The sequence below is a fragment of the Engystomops pustulosus genome, chromosome 10 (genome assembly GCF_040894005.1).
Source record: "Engystomops pustulosus chromosome 10, aEngPut4.maternal, whole genome shotgun sequence".
Taxonomy (NCBI): domain Eukaryota; kingdom Metazoa; phylum Chordata; class Amphibia; order Anura; family Leptodactylidae; genus Engystomops; species Engystomops pustulosus.
In genome coordinates, this window is record NC_092420.1 from 89,549,373 (window position 1) to 89,568,324 (window position 18,952).

The 18,952-nt window shown below is 51.5% G+C and overlaps 1 protein-coding gene across 4 annotated transcripts in view; it reads right to left on the bottom strand.

Annotated features, from left to right (window-relative positions):
• The window catches only part of SLC6A9 (solute carrier family 6 member 9), a 133,152-nt gene that overhangs the window by 60,430 nt on the left and 53,770 nt on the right, over positions 1–18,952 (bottom strand). For 2 of the 4 annotated variants that reach the window (XM_072128604.1, XM_072128602.1), the window contains exon 2: positions 1,565–1,658. In XM_072128604.1, coding sequence (XP_071984705.1) covers positions 1,565–1,594 — 30 coding nt within the window. In that variant the 5' untranslated portion in view covers positions 1,595–1,658. Of the gene's footprint in view, positions 1–1,564; positions 1,659–5,045; positions 7,474–15,679; positions 16,347–18,952 lie in introns of those variants that run through there. The other 2 variants (XM_072128603.1, XM_072128601.1) reach the window with 2 other exon arrangements.

Sequence of the window (18,952 nt, forward strand, 5' to 3'; positions counted from 1 at the left end):
ACCTGGTGAGGTACTGGACCTGAGAGTGTGCGTGGTACAAGCGCCTGGTGAGTTAGTGGACCTCTGTGTGTGTGTGGTACTGGACCCTGGCGAGGTAGTGGATCTCTGTGTGTGTTGGTACCGACACCTGGTGAAGTGTCATGGGTAACATGTAACATTTGGTTTGTGACTTGTTACCACTCATGGCACTCCTAGTTAACAGAAAACCCCTTATTTTGGTTCTTCATCACAATTTGAGGTCAGGGTGTTCATGTATCAGGGTGTTCATGTATCTGGGTATGGGTATCATTGTTACAAGCCTTGTTCACAGGAAAGCTGCTGACCAGATAGGACCCGTGAGCCTGGCAGGAGGAGATAGCGTCCGTGTCACCTCCACTCCTGGAGTCTCATCCATGAATGACTGGAGACATGTGAGATGTATGATGTCAGCAGGTCGTGTGTGAGCCCAGGGTGCGGCCGCTGACAACTTATCACCGCACTCTGCACTTCTCTGAATTCAGAGGGGAAGAGGGTCGTCTGCTGAGAACGATAAGAAGGCTTCACCCAAATCTGTCCCAACACAGAGTTCCCAGCTTCATCACCCCCTGACTCCATGGACTATGTGAGGAGACCCCATAGGCTTGGTACATGTGAGGAGACCCCACAGGCTTGGGACATGTGAGGAGACACCACAGGCTTGGTACATGTGAGGAGACCCCACAGGCTTGGTACATGTGAGGAGACCCCACAGGCTTGGTACATGTGAGGAGACCCCACAGGCTTGGTACATGTGAGGAGACCCCACAGGCTTGGTACATGTGAGGAGACCCCAGGTGCTTGGGACAGGTGAGGAGACCCCACAGGCTTGGGACAGGTGAGGAGACCCCACAGGCTTGGGACAGGTGAGGAGACCCCACAGGCTTGGGACAGGTGAGGAGACCCCACAGGCTTGGGACAGGTGAGGAGACCCCACAGTCTTGGGACAGGTGAGGAGACCCCACAGTCTTGGGACAGGTGAGGAGACCCCACAGGCTTGGGACATGTGAGGAGACCCCACAGGCTTGGTACATGTGAGGAGACCCCACAGGCTTGGGACATGTGAGGAGACCCCACAGGCTTGGGACATGTGAGGAGACCCCACAGGCTTGGGACATGTGAGGAGACCCCACAGGCTTGGGACATGTGAGGAGACCCCACAGGCTTGGGACAGGTGAGGAGACCCCACAGGCTTGGGACAGGTGAGGAGACCCCACAGGCTTGGGACAGGTGAGGAGACCCCACAAGCTTGGTCCATGTGAGGAGAACCCTGGCGCTTGGTACATGTGTAGGAGACCCCCGGCGCTTGGTACATGTGAGAAGACCCCATGCACGCGGTTGGTACAGGTGGATGTGTGAGACGGGTCCACAGGACACACAGAGCCGGTTCTGCTGGCTCGACAACCTGTGTTATATAGGAATGCGGACATGGTGCCCCTATATACCTATAAACCACAACGTGGTTAATGTTTACATGAGGGGCGTCAGGTGAAGATGTGTACAGCCCCACAGCTTATGTCCCCGCCATGCGCCCCACTGAGGCTCTTACCAGCAGGCTGTCCCCGCACTTCTCAGCCATGTTCTCAGGGGGATGTGACACGTGTCGTCGCTGCTTTGCTCTTTCACTCCCGTAATTCTCTGAACTGGAAAAAAACAAACAACAGAGGCTTTACTGCGAGGAGCGGAAATGGAGAGCGATCGATGCGGCGCCGGCTAAACACACGATCCTGACCTCAGGGCCACATCACCCACAACACCGGGGCCACCGATGCCAGGACATGACTGTATGATGAGCCAAGTACCAGCAGAACAGCAAAGCGCACACTGAATCATTAGGGACTGCCACAGTGTATCAGAATAATCAAGCTATAGTCCTGATGGTTTGTTACAATGTATCAGCCTTAATCTGAACTGTCAATTTACAGTCTTGAAACTTTGTTACAATGTATCAATCCAGATCATCCAGGAGCGAATCTGTCTAAACTGATTAAACTCTTACAAACCCTAAAATAAAACCGTCTCTTAAAGGAAATCTACCACCAGGATGATGCAGGATTATGCAAATGAGCCCAAGGGGCTCTGGGCTCCATAGATATTAATGGTACCGGGAGCCCCTCAGGGTCATTTGAATAATTAAACCTTTTCTTCTTAAAAATAAGGGCATAGGAAGCTTAAAGAAGTGCAGATCCGGCCAGTGGGAGCACACACCAGTATGTCAGTGTGCTTGGTTTACAATCCTTCATCCTGGTGGTAGATTTCCTTTAACAATCACAGGAGTGCAGTAGGGTGCGACACTTCAGGACCCCTGATATGCGTCTCTGCTGTGCGATCAGAGTCTAGAATGACCCCTGACCCAGCACACTCCCCGGTCTATCCACAGTACAGGAGACATTGTAGTGCCCTAGGTGTTAGGGCATTGCTGAGGCACAATACTCTGAACTACAACAGGAAAAACGGAGCACTACGTAAGATTTATATATTAAGTTTCTATCTCACCCCATGTGATTTATTGCTATCACTACAGATCCATCCTGCTGTATAACGTCCTATAAGACGCGGCTGAGTTATGGAGCAGATTCTCCTCTGCTTTCTGGTTATCATGGATAGAGGCTGCAGGAGTCTACAAGTCATATATAGGGCAGATGTAGCGTGACTGCACTAGGGATTCATATAAAGATTGTTGAAAGGTGAGATATGCAATAAATCACCTGGGGCGGCGTTAAGGGAAGGGAAAAAGTGAAGGAATCTATAAGCAAGCGTCACCTGAGCGCTGATAACAAATCTCTAGTACATGACTGAAGTGGCCCCGGATGCTGAGTGTCCAATCACTTACACTGTTCATCTAGCTCCTTGTGTGTCAGTCCCCACTAAGGTTCTGAATCAGGGGGCTCAGGATGAACAGAGTTATAGATCCTTCATAGATAGTGGAGGCCTCAGAGCAGGAGATTGTTTGAGGACCCAGACTACAGATGATACAGACTACGGTATAGTAACAAAGCTGCAGCTGTGATAACTGAAATCATGAAATGTCGTTAGTGCTGAGTAGTCTGGCGTGCCCTGTAGAGTGGAGCCCAGCGGTGGGCACAAAAACATCCCTCCAGACAAAGAAATCACAGGAGCTGGCACCCGGACAATGGACACAAAAGAAAGCAGCGCTGGAGGACACCGCGTCACATCAGCAGAACAGCACAAAGAGTCAACAACCACCCAAACCTGTAAGCCCTGACATCAGGACCTGGGTGGAGGCATCTGACATCAGGACTGGAGTGTGTGTGTGTGGGGGGGGGGGGGATATCTTACATCAGAATTGGGATGGGGGGGCATCTGACATCAGGACTGGAATGGGGGGGCATCTTACATCAGAACCGGAATGGGGGGGGGGGGACATCTGACATCAGGAGCGGGATGGAGGCACCTGACATCAGGACAGAGTAGGGGGGCATCAGACATCAGGACCAGGATGGTGGGTGCGTCAGTCATCAAGACCAGGATGGGGCATCAAACATTAGGACTGGGGTAGGGGCATCAAACATTAGGACCGGGATAGGGGCATCAAGCATTGGAACCGGGATAGGGGCATCAGACATTAGGACAGGGATAGGGGCATCAAACATTGGAACCAGGATGGGGCATCAGACATCAGGACATGGATAGGGGCATCAGACATCAGGACCAGGATAGGGAGGTGCCAGTTATCGGGACCAGGATCAGACATTAGGAGCAGCATGGAGGGAGGGACGGCAGACATCGTGCCCAGGATGGGCGGCATCAGAAAAGCGGATGGGGGAGAATCAGATATCGTGACCAAAATGGGAGAGCATCATACATCAGGCCCGGGATAGGATTACAATAATTAGGCCCAGTAGGGGGCATCAGAAATAAGGACCGGGATGGAGGGCACCAGACGATTGGGATGGTGGAGCATCAGACACTAGGACCAGGATGGAGGAGCATCAGACATTAGGACCAGGATGGAGGGCATCAGATGACCTGGAAGGGGGTATCAATAATCATGACCGGGATTGTAGAGCTTGAAATGTCTACGGAGGGAGAATTGGACATCAGGCCCAGAGGGGGCATAAAACATTAGGATTAGGCTGGGGTGCATCCAACATCAGCAAATCAGAGGTACTGAGCGCACAGCTCTGGCAGGAACGTACTTCAGTCTCATGTGAATGGGTCTCAGCCAAGAGACACATGGGGACCCTGCTGCACACATGAGCCGCAGGAAAGGAACTGGACACAGATCAAACACTGCAACTGCGACCTGAGCAAAGCGCCAGAGATTCCTGCCCCACAGGAGAGGAGGACCAAGAGCATCACCTGCAGGGGAAGAATGTAAGGTGCAAACATCTGCAGAGGAAGAGCGCAAGGTGCAAACATCTGCAGAGGAAGAACGTGGTATAGCGGCTTCTTACAGCATATCAGAGCAGTACAGGTCCAGCAACTGGAGTATAATACCAAAGCTACCTTTTAGAATATCTGCAGCCCTAGATGCAAAAAATCCCCCCAAAAAATCACAAGCAGTTTTACAAAGCTGGGAAAGAGCAGGTGTGGATTAGTTGCAACCATCTGAAATCAGGTCAGTTCTCAGAGAACATTGCCGAAAACTACACAATGACGAACTTTGAAGGGATGTGGCCGCAAAATGTCGCAAAAGTGCACATGAAGCACAAAAAGTTGCAAAAAAAAAAGAAAAAGCCAAGCGAAACCAAAGGTACATGTGCCCTGTTGTGTAAAACAAGTGAGTGCAGTTACCGCCTGGTATATGATCCTGTTATCACTTCCTCGTATAGCGCCTATTTGTGTCCATTCTCAAGAGCAATAAGGGAAGAAGAGTGCAGGGGTCAGGCGGCATGCACACAGCCACATCACTGTACTGCCTGCATTACAGGGCTGCCGTGTGCACAGCGCCAGCATGCTGCCACAACAGCCCAGCAACATTATAAGGTGAGGCCCAAACAACTCATCGCATGACACCAAAAATTCTTGGGAAAAAGACAAAAAGGGGAAATAGTCACCACACTGACACAATCCTGGGAATCCGGGCACAGCTGACACGGAAGAAATAATGAGAACTAGAAGAAAGCCAAAAATATCACAAAGTATTTGTACTGTCTGTGTGTTGGCTGTATTGTTGGTAGCGGTTGGGTGTTGGCTGTATTGTTGGTAGTGGTTGGGTGTTGGCTGTATTGTTGGTAGCGGTTGGGTGTTGGCTGTATTGTTGGTAGTGGTTGGGTGTTGGATGTATTGTTGGTAGTGGTTGCGTGTTGGATGTATTGTTGGTAGTGGTTGGGTGTTGGCTGTATTGTTGGTAGTGGTATGGTTCTGGCTGTATTGTTGGTAGCGGTTGGGTGTTGGCTGTATTGTTGGTAGTGGTTTGGTGTTGGCTGTATTGTTGGTAGTGGTTTGGTGTTGGATGTATTGTTGGTAGTGGTTTGGTGTTGGCTGTATTGTTGGTAGTGGTATGGTTCTGGCTGTATTGTTGGTAGTGGTTGGGTGTTGGCTGTATTGTTGGTAGTGGTTTGGTGTTGGCTGTATTGTTGGTAGTGGTATGGTTCTGGCTGTATTGTTGGTAGCGGTTGGGTGTTGGCTGTATTGTTGGTAGTGGTTTGGTGTTGGCTGTATTGTTGGTAGTGGTATGGTTCTGGCTGTATTGTTGGTAGCGGTTGGGTGTTGGCTGTATTGTTGGTAGTGGTTTGGTGTTGGATGTATTGTTGGTATTGGTTGGGTGTTGGATGTATTGTTGGTAATGGTTTGGTGTTGGCTGTATTGTTGGTAGTGGTTGGGTGTTGGATGTATTGTTGGTAGTGGTTGAGTGTTGGATGTATTGTTGGTAGTGGTTGGGTGTTGGCTGTATTGTTGGTAGTGGTATGGTTCTGGCTGTATTGTTGGTAGCGGTTGGGTGTTGGCTGTATTGTTGGTAGTGGTTGGGTGTTGGATGTATTGTTGGTAGTGGTTGAGTGTTGGATGTATTGTTGGTAGTGGTTGGGTGTTGGCTGTATTGTTGGTAGTGGTTGGGTGTTGGCTGTATTGTTGGTAGTGGTTGGGTGTTGGATGTATTGTTGGTAGTGGTTGGCTGTTGGCTGTATTGTAGGCAGTGGTTGGGTGTTGGCTGTATTGTTGGTAGTGGTTGGGTGTTGGCTGTATTGTTGGTTGTGGTTGGGTGTTGGCTGTATTGTTGGTAGCGGTTGGGTGTTGGCTGTATTGTTGGTAGCGGTTGGGTGCTACCTGTATTGTTGTAAGTGGTTTGGTGTTGGATGTATTGTTGGCAGTGGTTTGGTTTTGGCTGTATTGTTGGAAGTGGTTGGTTGTTGGCTGCATTGTCAGTAGTGGTTTGGTGTTGGCTGTATCGTTGGTACTGGTTGGGTGTTGGTTGTTGGTTGCATTGTTAGCAGTGGTTGGGTGTTGGCTGCATTGTTGGTAGTGGTTGGGTGTTGGCTGTATTGTTGGCAGTGGTTTGGTTTTGCCTGTATTGTTGGTAGTGGTTGGGTGTTGCCTGTATTGTTGGTAGTGGTTTGGTTTTGGCTGTATCGTTGGTAGTGGTTGGGTGTTGGATGTATTGTTGGTAGTGGTTGGGTGTTGGATGTATTGTTGGTAGTGATTGGGTGTTGGATGTATTGTTGGTATTGGTTGGGTGTTGGATGTATTGTTGGTAGTGGTTTGGTGTTGGCTGTATTGTTGGTAGTGGTATGGTTCTGGCTGTATTGTTGGTAGCGGTTGGGTGTTGGCTGTATTGTTGGTAGTGGTTGGGTGTTGGATGTATTGTTGGTAGTGGTTGGGTGTTGGCTGTATTGTTGGTAGTGGTTGGGTGTTGGCTGTATTGTTGGTAGTGGTTGGGTGTTGGCTGTATTGTTGGTAGTGGTTGGGTGTTGGATGTATTGTTGGTAGTGGTTGGCTGTTGGCTGTATTGTAGGCAGTGGTTGGGTGTTGGCTGTATTGTTGGTAGTGGTTGGGTGTTGGCTGTATTGTTGGTAGTGGTTGGGTGTTGGCTGTATCGTTGGTAGCGGTTGGGTGTTGGCTGTATTGTTGGTAGCGGTTGGGTGCTACCTGTATTGTTGTAAGTGGTTTGGTGTTGGATGTATTATTGGCAGTGGTTTGGTTTTGGCTGTATTGTTGGAAGTGGTTGGTTGTTGGCTGCATTGTCAGTAGTGGTTTGGTGTTGGCTGTATCGTTGGTACTGGTTGGGTGTTGGTTGTTGGTTGCATTGTTAGCAGTGGTTGGGTGTTGGCTGCATTGTTGGTAGTGGTTGGGTGTTGGCTGTATTGTTGGCAGTGGTTTGGTTTTGCCTGTATTGTTGGTAGTGGTTGGGTGTTGCCTGTATTGTTGGTAGTGGTTTGGTTTTGGCTGTATCGTTGGTAGTGGTTGGGTGTTGGATGTATTGTTGGTAGTGGTTGGGTGTTGGATGTATTGTTGGTAGTGATTGGGTGTTGGATGTATTGTTGGTAGTGGTTGGGTGTTGGATGTATTGTTGGTAGTGTTTGGGTGTTGGATGTATTGTTGGCAGTGGTTTGGTTTTGGCTGTATCGTTGGTAGTGGTTGGGTGTTGGCTGTGTTGTTGGTAGTGGTTGGGTGTTGGATGTATTGTTGGTAGTGGTTGGGTGTTGGATGTATTGTTGGTAGTGGTTAGGTGTTGGTGTTGGATGTATTGTTGGTAGTGGTTGGGTGTTGGATGTATTGTTGGTAGTGGTTTGGTTTTGGCTGTATTGTTGGTAGTGGTTGGGTGTTGGCTGTATTGTTGGCAGTGGTTTGGTGTTGACTGTATTGTTGGTAGTGGTTGGGTGTTACCTGTATTGTTGGTAGTGGTTTGGTTCTGGCTGTATTGTTGGTAGTGGTTGGGTGTTGGTGTTGGCTGTATTGTAGGCAGTGGTTGGGTGTTGGATGTATTGTAGGCAGTGGTTGGGTGTTGGATGTATTGTTGGTAGTGGTTGGGTGTTGGATGTATTGTTGGTAGTAGTGGTTGGGTATTTTTGGTGGCAGTGTTGGTGGCGGTAGCTGTATTGTTGGTATCAACGGTATTATTGGCAGTTGTTTGTGGTAGTGATATTGTTGGTAGCAGCGGTGTTGTTGATAGTGGTTGGGTATATGTGTCTGGTGTTAGTAGTGGATGAGTGTTGTTGGCAGCCATGTCTATATGCAGCGGTTGTGTGTTATAGGTGGTGGTGTTGTTGGTTGTGTCTTGGATGTGTTGTTGGTAGTGGTTGTGTGTTGGTGTTGTTAGCAGTGGTTGTGTGTTGGCGTTGGCCTGTTATTGTTAATGGTTGGGTGTTGGTAGTGGTTGTGTGTTGGTGGTGGATGTGTTGTTGGTTGTGGTAAGGTGTTGGTGTTGTTAGCAGTGGTTGTGTGTTGGCTGTTATTGTAAATGGTTGGGTGTTGGTGGTGTTGTTGGCAGTGCTTTGGTTGTTGGCCATGTCAGTGTATTCTTGACATTATTGACTACTATGTCAAGTAGGGTGCAGCTCAGTGCAGGTGCTACCCCCTGCATGCGAAGCCACACAGAAGCGTTGACAGAAAGTGTACCACAAAATATGGCCACCAAAATGTGCACCACTAAAAGATTCATGCCATATGTAGCTGCTCGCTGTGCCCAATCACTTGCTGTAAATATGGCACAACCTTTATGCCAAATTGTAGAAAACTGCAGCAAACTCATGACACAAGTGGGGAGCAGAGACCACCCTGGCACCCCCCACACCGCCACTGCTGACCCTGAAAGACAGAGCGGTATGAAGAGCCGCCAGCTGCCGTTCTAACTCCCATGTTAACGGCTGAGTGGGCGGATTAATTAGACCGTGGCTTTACGGCTAATCAGAAGAGTCAGCGGATGCTCAGCGCAGCGCAGCTGCTTCCACACATGTGACAGACACGACAAGACGATGCCTGGAAACCAGAGAATGATCAATAAAACCCCAAAGTATGAGAGCACCCCAAAACTAACCGCCAGGTCTCACACATATATCACTTAACACCCCACAGTGTTCAACCAGGGCTTCATGATGCAAATTATATAAATACTGTGAAGAATGAAATGGGTGACAGCCCCTGGATGTGGAGAGTCGGGTGATGGCCCCCAAATGTGTTGAGCCAGGTGACGGCCCCTGGATGTGGAGAGCCAGGTGATAGCCCCAAGATTTGGAGGGTCGGGTGACAGCCCCCAGATGTGGAGAGCCAGGTGATAGCCCCAAGATTTGGAGGGTCGGGTGACAGCCCCCAGATGTGGAGGGCCGGGTGAAAGCCCCCAGATGTGGAGGACTGGATGAAGGCCCCTAGATGTGGAGAGCCGGGCGACGGCCCCTAGATGTGGAGAAAAGGGTGACAGCGCCCAGGTGTGGAGAGCCGGATGACAACCCCCAGATGTGTACAGCCAGGTGACGGCCCCTAGATGTGGAGAGCCGGGTGACGGCCCCTAGATGTGTACAGCCAGGTGACAGCCCCTAGATGTGGAGAGCCGGGTGACGGCCCCTAGATGTGTACAGCCAGGTGACTGCCCCTAGATGTGGAGAGCCGGGTAATGGCCCCTAGATGTGGAGAGCCGCGTGACGGTCCCTAGATGTGGAGAGCCAGGGGACAGCTCCCAGATGTGGAGAGCCAGATGACGGCCCCTAAACGGGGAGAGTCAGGTGACGTTCCCTAGATGTCTGGAGCTAGGTGACGGTCCCTAAATGTGTTAAGCCGAGTGACAGCCCCCAGATATGGAGAGCCAAATAACGTCCCCTAGATGTGGAGAGCTGGGTGATGGCCCCTAGATGTTTGGAGCTAGGTGATGGCCCCTAGATGTTTGGAGCTAGGTGATGGCCCCTAGATGTGGAGGACCAGTTGCGGCCCCCTGGATGTGTGGAGCCAGGCGACGGCCCCTGGATGCAGTGAGCCAGGTTATGGCCCCCAAATGTGTTGAGCCATGGGGCATCTGGCGCACGGTCAGGAGCCATGGGGGAGCTGGTGCATGGTCAGGAGCCATGGGGGAGCTGGTGCATGGTCAGGAGCCATGGGGGAGCTGGTGCACGGTCAGGAGCCATGGGGGAGCTGGTGCACGGTCAGGAGCCACGGGGGAGCTGGTGCACGGTCAGGAGCCACGGGGGAGCTGGTGCACGGTCAGGAGCCACGGGGGAGCTGGTGCACGGTCAGGAGCCACGGGGGAGCTGGTGCACGGTCAGGAGCCACGGGGGAGCTGGTGCACGGTCAGGAGCCACGGGGGAGCTGGTGCACGGTCAGGAACCACGGGGGAGATGGTGCACGGTCAGGATCCACGGGGGAGATGGTGCACGGTCAGGAGCCATGGGGGAGCTGGTGCATGGTCAGGAGCCATGGGGGAGCTGGCGCATGGTCAGGAAACATGGGGGATCTGGTGCATGGTCAGGAGCCATGGGGGAGCTGGTGCACGGTCAGGAGCCATGTGGGAGATGGTGCATGGTCAGGAGCCATGGGGAATACAATAGATGTGGGGTTATCCTGAGTGCAGGGATGGAATCAGCTATAATGTATGAGAAGAGACAAACTAAGGGCCCCCAAGGCTCCAGAGTTGGGATGTTTTGTGTAGTGTGTAATGAGATGTAGTGGTGCTCTGTATGTGATGTAGTGGACCTGTGTATGTGATGTAGTGTGACTTTGTATGTGGAGTGGTGGTGCTGTGTATTTGGTGTAGTAGAGCTGTGTATGTGGTGAAGTGGAGCTGTGTATGTGGTGAAGTGGAGCTGTGTATGTGGTGAAGTGGAGCTGTGTATGTGGTGTAGTGTGTGTGGTGTAGTGGAGTGGTGCAATGTAGTGAAGCAGTGCATGTGGTCTTGTGGAACTGTGTATGTGGTGTAGTGCTGGAGTGTTTGTGATGTAGTGGGGCTGTGTATGTGATGACGTAGTGGCGCTGTGTATCTGGTGTACTGGTGCTGTGTATGTGGTGTAGTGCTGGAGTATATGTGATGTAGTGGCGCTGTGTATGTGATGACATAGTGGCGCTGTGTATCTGGTGTACTGGTGCTGTGTATGTGGTGTAGTGCTGGAGTATATGTGATGTAGTGGCGCTGTGTATGTGATGACATAGTGGCGCTGTGTATCTGGTGTACTGGTGCTGTGTATGTGGTGTAGTGCTGGAGTATATGTGATGTAGCGGTGCTGTGTATGTGATGACATAGTGGCGCTTTGTATCTGGTGTACTGGTGCTGGTTATGTGGTGTAGTGCTGGAGTATATGTGATGTAGCGGTGCTGTGTATGTGATGACATAGTGGCGCTGTGTATCTGGTGTACTGGTGCTGTGTATGTGGTGTAGTGCTGGAGTATATGTGATGTAGCGGTGCTGTGTATGTGATGACATAGTGGCGCTTTGTATCTGGTGTACTGGTGCTGGTTATGTGGTGCAGTGCTGGAGTATATGTGATGTAGCGGCGCTGTGTATGTGATGACATAGTGGCGCTGTGTATCTGGTGTACTGGTGCTGTGTATGTGGTGTAGTGCTGGAGTATATGTGATGACATAGTGGAGCTGTGTATCTGGAGTACTGGTGCTGGTTATGTGGTGTAGTGCTGGAGTGTATGTGATGTAGTGGAGCTGTGTATCTGGTGTACTGGTGCTGTGTATGTGGTGTAGTGCTGGAGTATATGTGATGTAGTGGAGCTCTGTATGTGATGACATAGTGGCGCTGTGTATCTGGTGTACTGGTGCTGGTTATGTGGTGTAGTGCTGGAGTGTATGTGATGTAGTGGCGCTGTGTATCTTGTGTACTGGTGCTGTTTATGTGGTGTAGTGCTGGAGTGTATGTGATGATGTAGTGGAGCTGTGTATGTGATGTAGTGGTGGAGTGTATGTGATGTAGTGGAGCAGTGTATGTGGTGTAGTGTATGTGGTGTAGTGGAGCAGTGTATGTGGTGTAGTGTATGTGATGGAGTGGAGCAGTGTACGTGGTGTAGCGGAGCAGTGTATGTGATGGAGTGGAGCAGTGTATGTGGTGTAGTGCTGGAGTGTATGTGATGATGTAGTGGAGCTGTGTATGTGATGTAGTGGTGGAGTGTATGTGATGTAGTGGAGCAGTGTATGTGGTGTAGTGTATGTGATGGAGTGGAGCAGTGTACGTGGTGTAGTGGAGCAGTGTATGTGGTGTAGTGGAGCAGTGTATGTGGTGTAGTGGAGCAGTGAATGTGATATAGTGGAGCAGTGTACGTGGTGTAGTGAACGTGATATAGTGGAGCAGTGTATGTGGTGTAGTGGAGCAGTGTACGTGGTGTAGTGGACCAGTGTATGTGGTGTAGTGAACATGATGGAGTGGAGCAGTGTATGTGGTGTAGTGTATGTGATGGAGTGGAGCAGTGTATGTGATGGAGTAGAGCAGTGTATGTGGTGTAGTGAACGTGATATAGTGGAGCAGTGTATGTGATGTAGTGGAGCAGTGTATGTGATGTAGTGTAGCAGTTTATGTGATGTAGTGGAGCAGTTTATGTGGTGTAGTGTATGTGGTGTAGTGGACCAGTGTATGTGGTGTACTGAACGTGATGTAGTGGTGCTGTGCATGCGGTGTAGTTATGCAGTGGATGTGGTGTAGTGGTGCAGTGTATGTGGTGTAGTGGAGCAGTGTATGTGGTGAAGTGGAGCAGTGTATGTGGTGAAGTGGAGCAGTGTATGTGGTGTAGTGGAGCAGTGTATGTGGTGTAGTGGACCAGTGTATGTGGTGTAGTGAACGTGATGTAGTGGTGCTGTGCATGTGGTGTAGTTATGCAGTGGATGTGGTGTAGTGGTGCAGTGTATGTGATGTAGTGGTGCAGTGTATGTGATGTAGTGGTGCAGTGTATGTGATGTAGTGGTGCTGTGCATGTGGTGTAGTTATGCAGTGGATGTAGTGTATTGGAGCAGTAGATGTGGTGTAGTGGTGCTGTGTATGTGGTGTAGTGTATGTGATTTAGTGAAGCTGTGTTTGGAGCAGTGCGGTGAAGTGGTTCTGTGTACATGGTGTAGTGGAGCAGTGCGGTGTAGTGGAGCTGTGTATGTAATGTAGTGGTTCTATGTACGTGGTGTAGTGGAGATGTGTATGTAATGTAGTGGTGCTGTGTATGTGATGTAGTGTACATGATGTAGTGAAGCTGTGTATGCGGTGCAGTGCAAAGTAGTGGTGCTGTGCATGTGGTCTCGTGGAACTGTGTATGTGGTGTAGTGAACGTGATGTAGTGGTGCTGTGTATGTGGTTAGAGCAGTGCAGTGTAGTAGTGTTGTGTATGTGGTTAGAGCAGTGCGATGTAGTGGAGGTGTGAATATAGTTCGAGCAGTGCGGTGTAGTGGTGCTGTGTATGTGATTGGAGCAGTGCGGTGTAGTGAAACTGTGTATGTAGTGTAGTGGTGATGTTTATGTGGTGTAGTGGTGCTGTGTATTTGGTATAGTAGAGCAGTGCGATGTAGTGGTGTTATGTATGTGGTTGGAGCCGTGCGATGTAGTGGAGCTGTGTATGTAGTATAGTGGTGCTGTGTATGTGGTGTAGTGGAGCAGTACAATGTTGTGGAGTTGTGCATGTGGTACAAGCAGTGTGGTGTAGTGGTGCTGTGTATTTGGTATAGTAGAGCAGTGCGATGTAGTGGTGTTATGTATGTGGTTGGAGCCGTGCGATGTAGTGGAGCTGTGTATGTAGTATAGTGGTGCTGTGTATTTGGTGTAGTGAAGCAGTACGATGTTGTGGAGTTGTGCATGTGGTACAAGCAGTGTGGTGTAGTGGTGCTGTGTATGTGGTGTAGTGGAGCAGTACAATGTTGTGGAGTTGTGCATGTGGTACAAGCAGTGTGGTGTAGTGGTGCTGTGTATGTGGTGTTGTGGAGCAGTGCGATGTAGTGGAGCTGTGTATGTGATCTGGATGTCTTCCTGTTGTGTGTTACATCAGCCGCCACGTGTTGCACAGTGTGTTATGGTTGTCGGTCACGCCCCCCTGTACATGGCATGGAAAGTTACCAGACCTCAAACAAAGAGGAGAGCTCCAGACCCCACAAAAAGATTAGACCCCCAGTCTGCAGGCACAAGATCCGAAAGAGGAGTCCCCCAGACTGCAGGCACCAAATCTCAAAGAGGAGACCCCTAGTCTGCAAGCACCACACCCCAAAGAGGAGACCCCTAGTCTGCAGGCACCAACCCCCAAAGAGTAGACCCTTAGTCTGCAGGCACCAGGCTCGAAGAGGACACCCCTAGTCTGCAAGCACCAGATCCCAAAGAGGAGACCCCTAGTCTGCAAGTGCCAGATCCGAAAGAGGAGACCCCTAGTCTGCAGGCACCAGACCCTAAAGAGTAGACCCCTAGTCTGCAGGCACCAGACCCCAAAGAGGAGACCCCTAGTCTGCAAGTACCAGATCCGAAAGCGGAGACCTCCCAGTCTGTAGGCACCAGACCCCTAAGAGAAGACACCCCCCCCCCCCTCTGCAAGGCCACACACCTAAAACAAAGAGGAGACCCCATACAAATATAAGACCCCTAGACTACAGGCACCAGACCGCAAAGAGGAGACCCCCAGGCTGAAAGCACCAGACGCCAAAGAGGAGACCCCCAGTCTGCAGCCACCAGACCCCAAAGAATAGACTTCCTAGTCTACAGGCACCAGATCCTAAAGAGGAGACCCCTAGTCTGCAAGCACCAGACCCCAAAGAGGAAACCCCCAGAATGCAAGAAGCCGATCAAAGGCTAAAATGTGACCCCAGACTGTAGACACAAGGCCAGATCAAAGAGAAACCCCCAAACAAAAATGAGACATATTAAGCACCCGATACATTAATGAGAAGACTCCTGGATTGCAAGCATCAGACTCCGGAGACGAATCCCCCAGACTAAAAGCACCAGACCTCACTCTAAAAAGATTTACCCCCTCCTCCTCCATCAAGCTTTAGATCCCAAACAATGAGGAGACCCCTGAGCACCAGACAACAAACAATGAGGAGACCCACAGACATTAATCCCCTCCTTTCCCCGAAAGCTGATACCAGACACCAAATTTCTCCCAGATAGCGACCAACAGACACTAAACTGCCCTCTAGACAGAACCTTCTCTGACAGCCCCTTATACATTGTCCAAAGACAGAACTATATACCATGCAGTCCTATACACCCTGACAGTCCTTCAGACCCTGAGAGTCCTATACACCCTGCGCCCTGTCTATACACCCTGCACCAACAGCCTATAAACCCTGCACCCTAACAGTCGTATGCACCCTGCACCCTGAAAGTCCTATGCACCCTGCACCCTGACAATCCGATACACCCTGCACCCTGACAGTCGTATGCACCCTGCGCCATGATAGTCCTATACACCCTGCACCCTAACAGTCCTATACACCCAGCACCCTGACAGTCCTATACACCCAGCACCCTGACAGTCCTATACACCCAGCACCCTGACAGTCCTATACACCCAGCACCCTGACAGTCCTATACACCCAGCACCCTGACAGTCCTATAAACCCGGCACCCAGACAGTCCTATAAACCTGGCACCCAGACAGTCCTATAAACCTGGCACCCTGACAGTCCTATAAACCCAGCACCCTGACAGTCCTATACACCCAGAAGCCTGACAGTCCTTCACACCATATATTGCAGACATTAAATAAACTTACAGGAGAGAGAGCTTGTATATAGGTGTACCGTGTATAGTCTCACTATGACTGCACATGTGTAAGAGGACCAATGTCTAGACAGTAGATGAAGCTCCCTTACCATGCTGCGAGCGGCTCCTGAAAGCTGTGTGGACTCCGGCTCCTGGTCAGTCGGCAGCTCCTGCAGTCAGTTAGTGGCCCTTGGGTCCTGCAGTAGATGAGTGCTCCTGGCTACTGGTCAGTAGGTAGCTCCAGCAGGTAGCAAGTGGCCCCTGGCTACTGGTCAGTAGGTAGCTCCTGCAGGTAGTGAGTGGCTACTGGTCAATAGGTAGCTCCTGCTGCTAGTGAGTGGCCCCTGGTCAGTAGGTAGCTCCTGCAGGTAGTAAGCGGCTACTGGTCAGCAGGTAGCTCCTGCAGGTAGCGAGTGTCCCCGGCTACTGGTCAGTAGGTAGCTCCTGAAGGTAGTTAGTGTCCTCTGGCTAATGGTCAGTAGGTAGCTCCTGCGGGTAGTGAGTGTCCCCTGGCTAATGGTCAGTAGGTAGCTCCTGTGGGTGGTGAATGGCCCCTGGCTAACGGTCAGTAGGTAGCTCCTGCAGGTGGTGAGTGGCCCCTGGTCAGTAGGTAGCTCCAGCAGTCAGTTAGTGGCCCCTGGGAGACGCTGCTCTCTCTGGCGACCAACTGTCATTGTGAAAGGGTTTTTCTTAAAGGCGAAGTTGCATCATCCTCAGCGGCTGTGAGGAGGCCCCCTCTCGGCTCAGCTCCTCCTGTTGCTGCCTGATGACTGGCGGCTGGGGCCGGGGAGGCCTCCCCCTCCTCCTCCTCCTCTGTCTGACATGTAATACAGTTATAATGGACGCACAGGTCCGGGGGATACACTGCAGCACTGATACCTGTTACATTCCTAGGAAGTGATTGTTACTTAGTGTCAATAGTTATCACATCACTGCTGATACATTTTTGATGCTTCAGGTTTTTGCTTCTCTTTTCTCTCTCGGATTTAAGACAATTTAGAGAAAAAGGAATTTTCAGTCATCTGTAGTTTCAGGGGGAGAGGGTGCTGGTGGGTCTGTCAGGTTGAAGGGGTGCTATCATGGGGAAAAGGGGTGCTGGTGGTCTGTCAGGGGAGAGGGTGCTGGAGGGTCTGTCAGGGTAAGGTGGTGCTGGTGGGTCTGTTAGGTGGAGGGGGTGCTGGTGGGTCTGTAAGGGGTAGGGGGTGCTGGTGGGTCTGTCAGGGAGAAGGGGTGCTGGTGGGTCTGTCAGGGAGAAGGGGTGCTGGTGGGTCTGTCAGGGGGGTGCTGGTGGGTCTGTCAGGGGGGGTTCTGGTGGGTCTGTCAGGGGGGGTGCTGGTGGGTCTGTCAGGGGGGGTTCTGGTGGGTCTGTCAGGGGGGGTGCTGGTGGGTCTGTCAGGGAGAGGGGGTGCTGGTGGGTCTGTCAGGGAGAAGGGGTGCTGGTGGGTCTGTCAGGGAGAAGGGGTGCTGGTGGGTCTGTCAGGGAGAAGGGGTGCTGGTGGGTCTGTCAGGAGAGGGGGTGCTGGTGGGTCTGTCAGGGTAAGGTGGTACTCGTGGGTCTGTTAGGTGGAGGGGGTGCTGGTGGGTCTGTCAGGGAGAGGGGGTGCTGGTGGGTCTGTCAGGGAGAAGGGGTGCTGGTGGGTCTGTCAGGGAGAAGAAGTGCTGGTGGGTCTGTCAGGAAGAAGGGGTGCTGGTGGGTCTGTCAGGGGGGGGGGTGCTGGTGGGTCTGTCAGGGAGAGGGGGTGCTGGTGGGTCTGTCAGGGAGAAGGGGTGCTGGTGGGTCTGTCAGGGAGAAGGGGTGCTGGTGGGTCTGTCAGGGGGTGCTGGTGGGTCTGTCAGGGGGGGGGTGCTGGTAGGTCTGTCAGGGGAGGGGGTGCTGGTAGGTCTGTCAGGGGGTGCTGGTAGGTCTGTCAGGGGAGGGGGTGCTGGTAGGTCTCTCAGGGGGTGCTGGTGGGTCTGTCAGGGGGGGGGTGCTGGTAGGTCTGTCAGGGGAGGGGGTGCTGGTAGGTCTCTCAGGGGGTGCTGGTGGGTCTGTCAGGGGAGGGGGTGCTGGTAGGTCTGTCAGGGGAAGGGGTGCTGGTAGGTCTGTCAGGGGGTGCTGGTGGGTCTGTCAGGGGAGGGGGTGCTGGTAGGTCTGTCAGGGGAGGGGGTGCTGGTAGGTCTGTCAGGGGGTGCTGGTGGGTAGGTCAAATATAAGAGGTGGGTTCTGGTGGGTCTGTCAGGTGCATGAATAAATAAGTATATAAAACAAAAGGCATCAGGATCATCATCACCAAAATGACAAGACTAGCTCGTGATCCCTGACACTACTCCAATCATACACTGATTGGTGATGTTCCTTGTAAAGTTGCTGCTGGAGGTCAGGGATCCTCCATAGTGCTGCTGGGTGTAAGGGTCTCTCCATAGTGATGCTGGGGGCCAGGGATCCTCCATAGTGCTGCTGGTGGTCAGGGACCCTCCATAGTGCTGCTGGTGGTCAGGGATCCTCCATAGTGCTGCTGGGTGTCAAGGACACTCCATAGTGCTGCTGGGTGTAAGGGTCTCTCCATAGTGATGCTGGGTGTCAAGGACCCTCCATAGTGCTGCTGGGGGTCAGGGACCCTCCATGGTGGCTGCAGTCACAGTTCTAGAGTTGCAGAGGGTCAGTGACCCTCCAAGATGACCAGTGCAGACTTTCCTGTGCACCTGGTTAGGCTGGGATATCAGTGTCATGTAAGCAGCCAGCTGCTCTAATGCTTGGTACGACTGCCCTGTGTGCCTGCATTTGCCACAGGGCATCATATAGGTCTATCATGGTAACACACAATGACCCACAAGGGCCAGCAGCAGGGGTGACAGGTTCATACACAGGAGTAGGGTGCAGATGCTTCACTGCTTGCCAAGTAACTTTAGTGGTATGCTGGCGTGCTCCAATGTCACCCCCCTGGTTGTAGCAATCAGCTTACCCCCATACAGATCTGGATACTCCATGGGATATGTCCCCCGTGTAGAGAGGATGGACTCAGCTCCAGGGCAGAAGGCAAGGGGCAGGGGTCACCACATTTTTTGGATTCTAGCAGAGCAGTGATTGGCATCTAAGGTAGAGTTCAGGTGGGGAAGGGACCATATAGCCTCAGGGCAAAGATAAATATCGGCCCAGGCACAAGAGAGGCTGAGTGTGAACAATTGCTTTACATGAGGAATGTTGGATTTTGAGCCTCTGAAGTAAGTAAACTAATGTTTACAATGTGAACAGCTGGAGGGGCTGACACCTGGGAAGTGACATAACACATGATAGTCAGCAGTATGTGTAATATGTGTCTATGGTGATAGGGGTGGAGGAGCTAGAGACAATAATATACATACAGACACCACTAGGTGGAGCTCAGGAGATTATTATATACAGT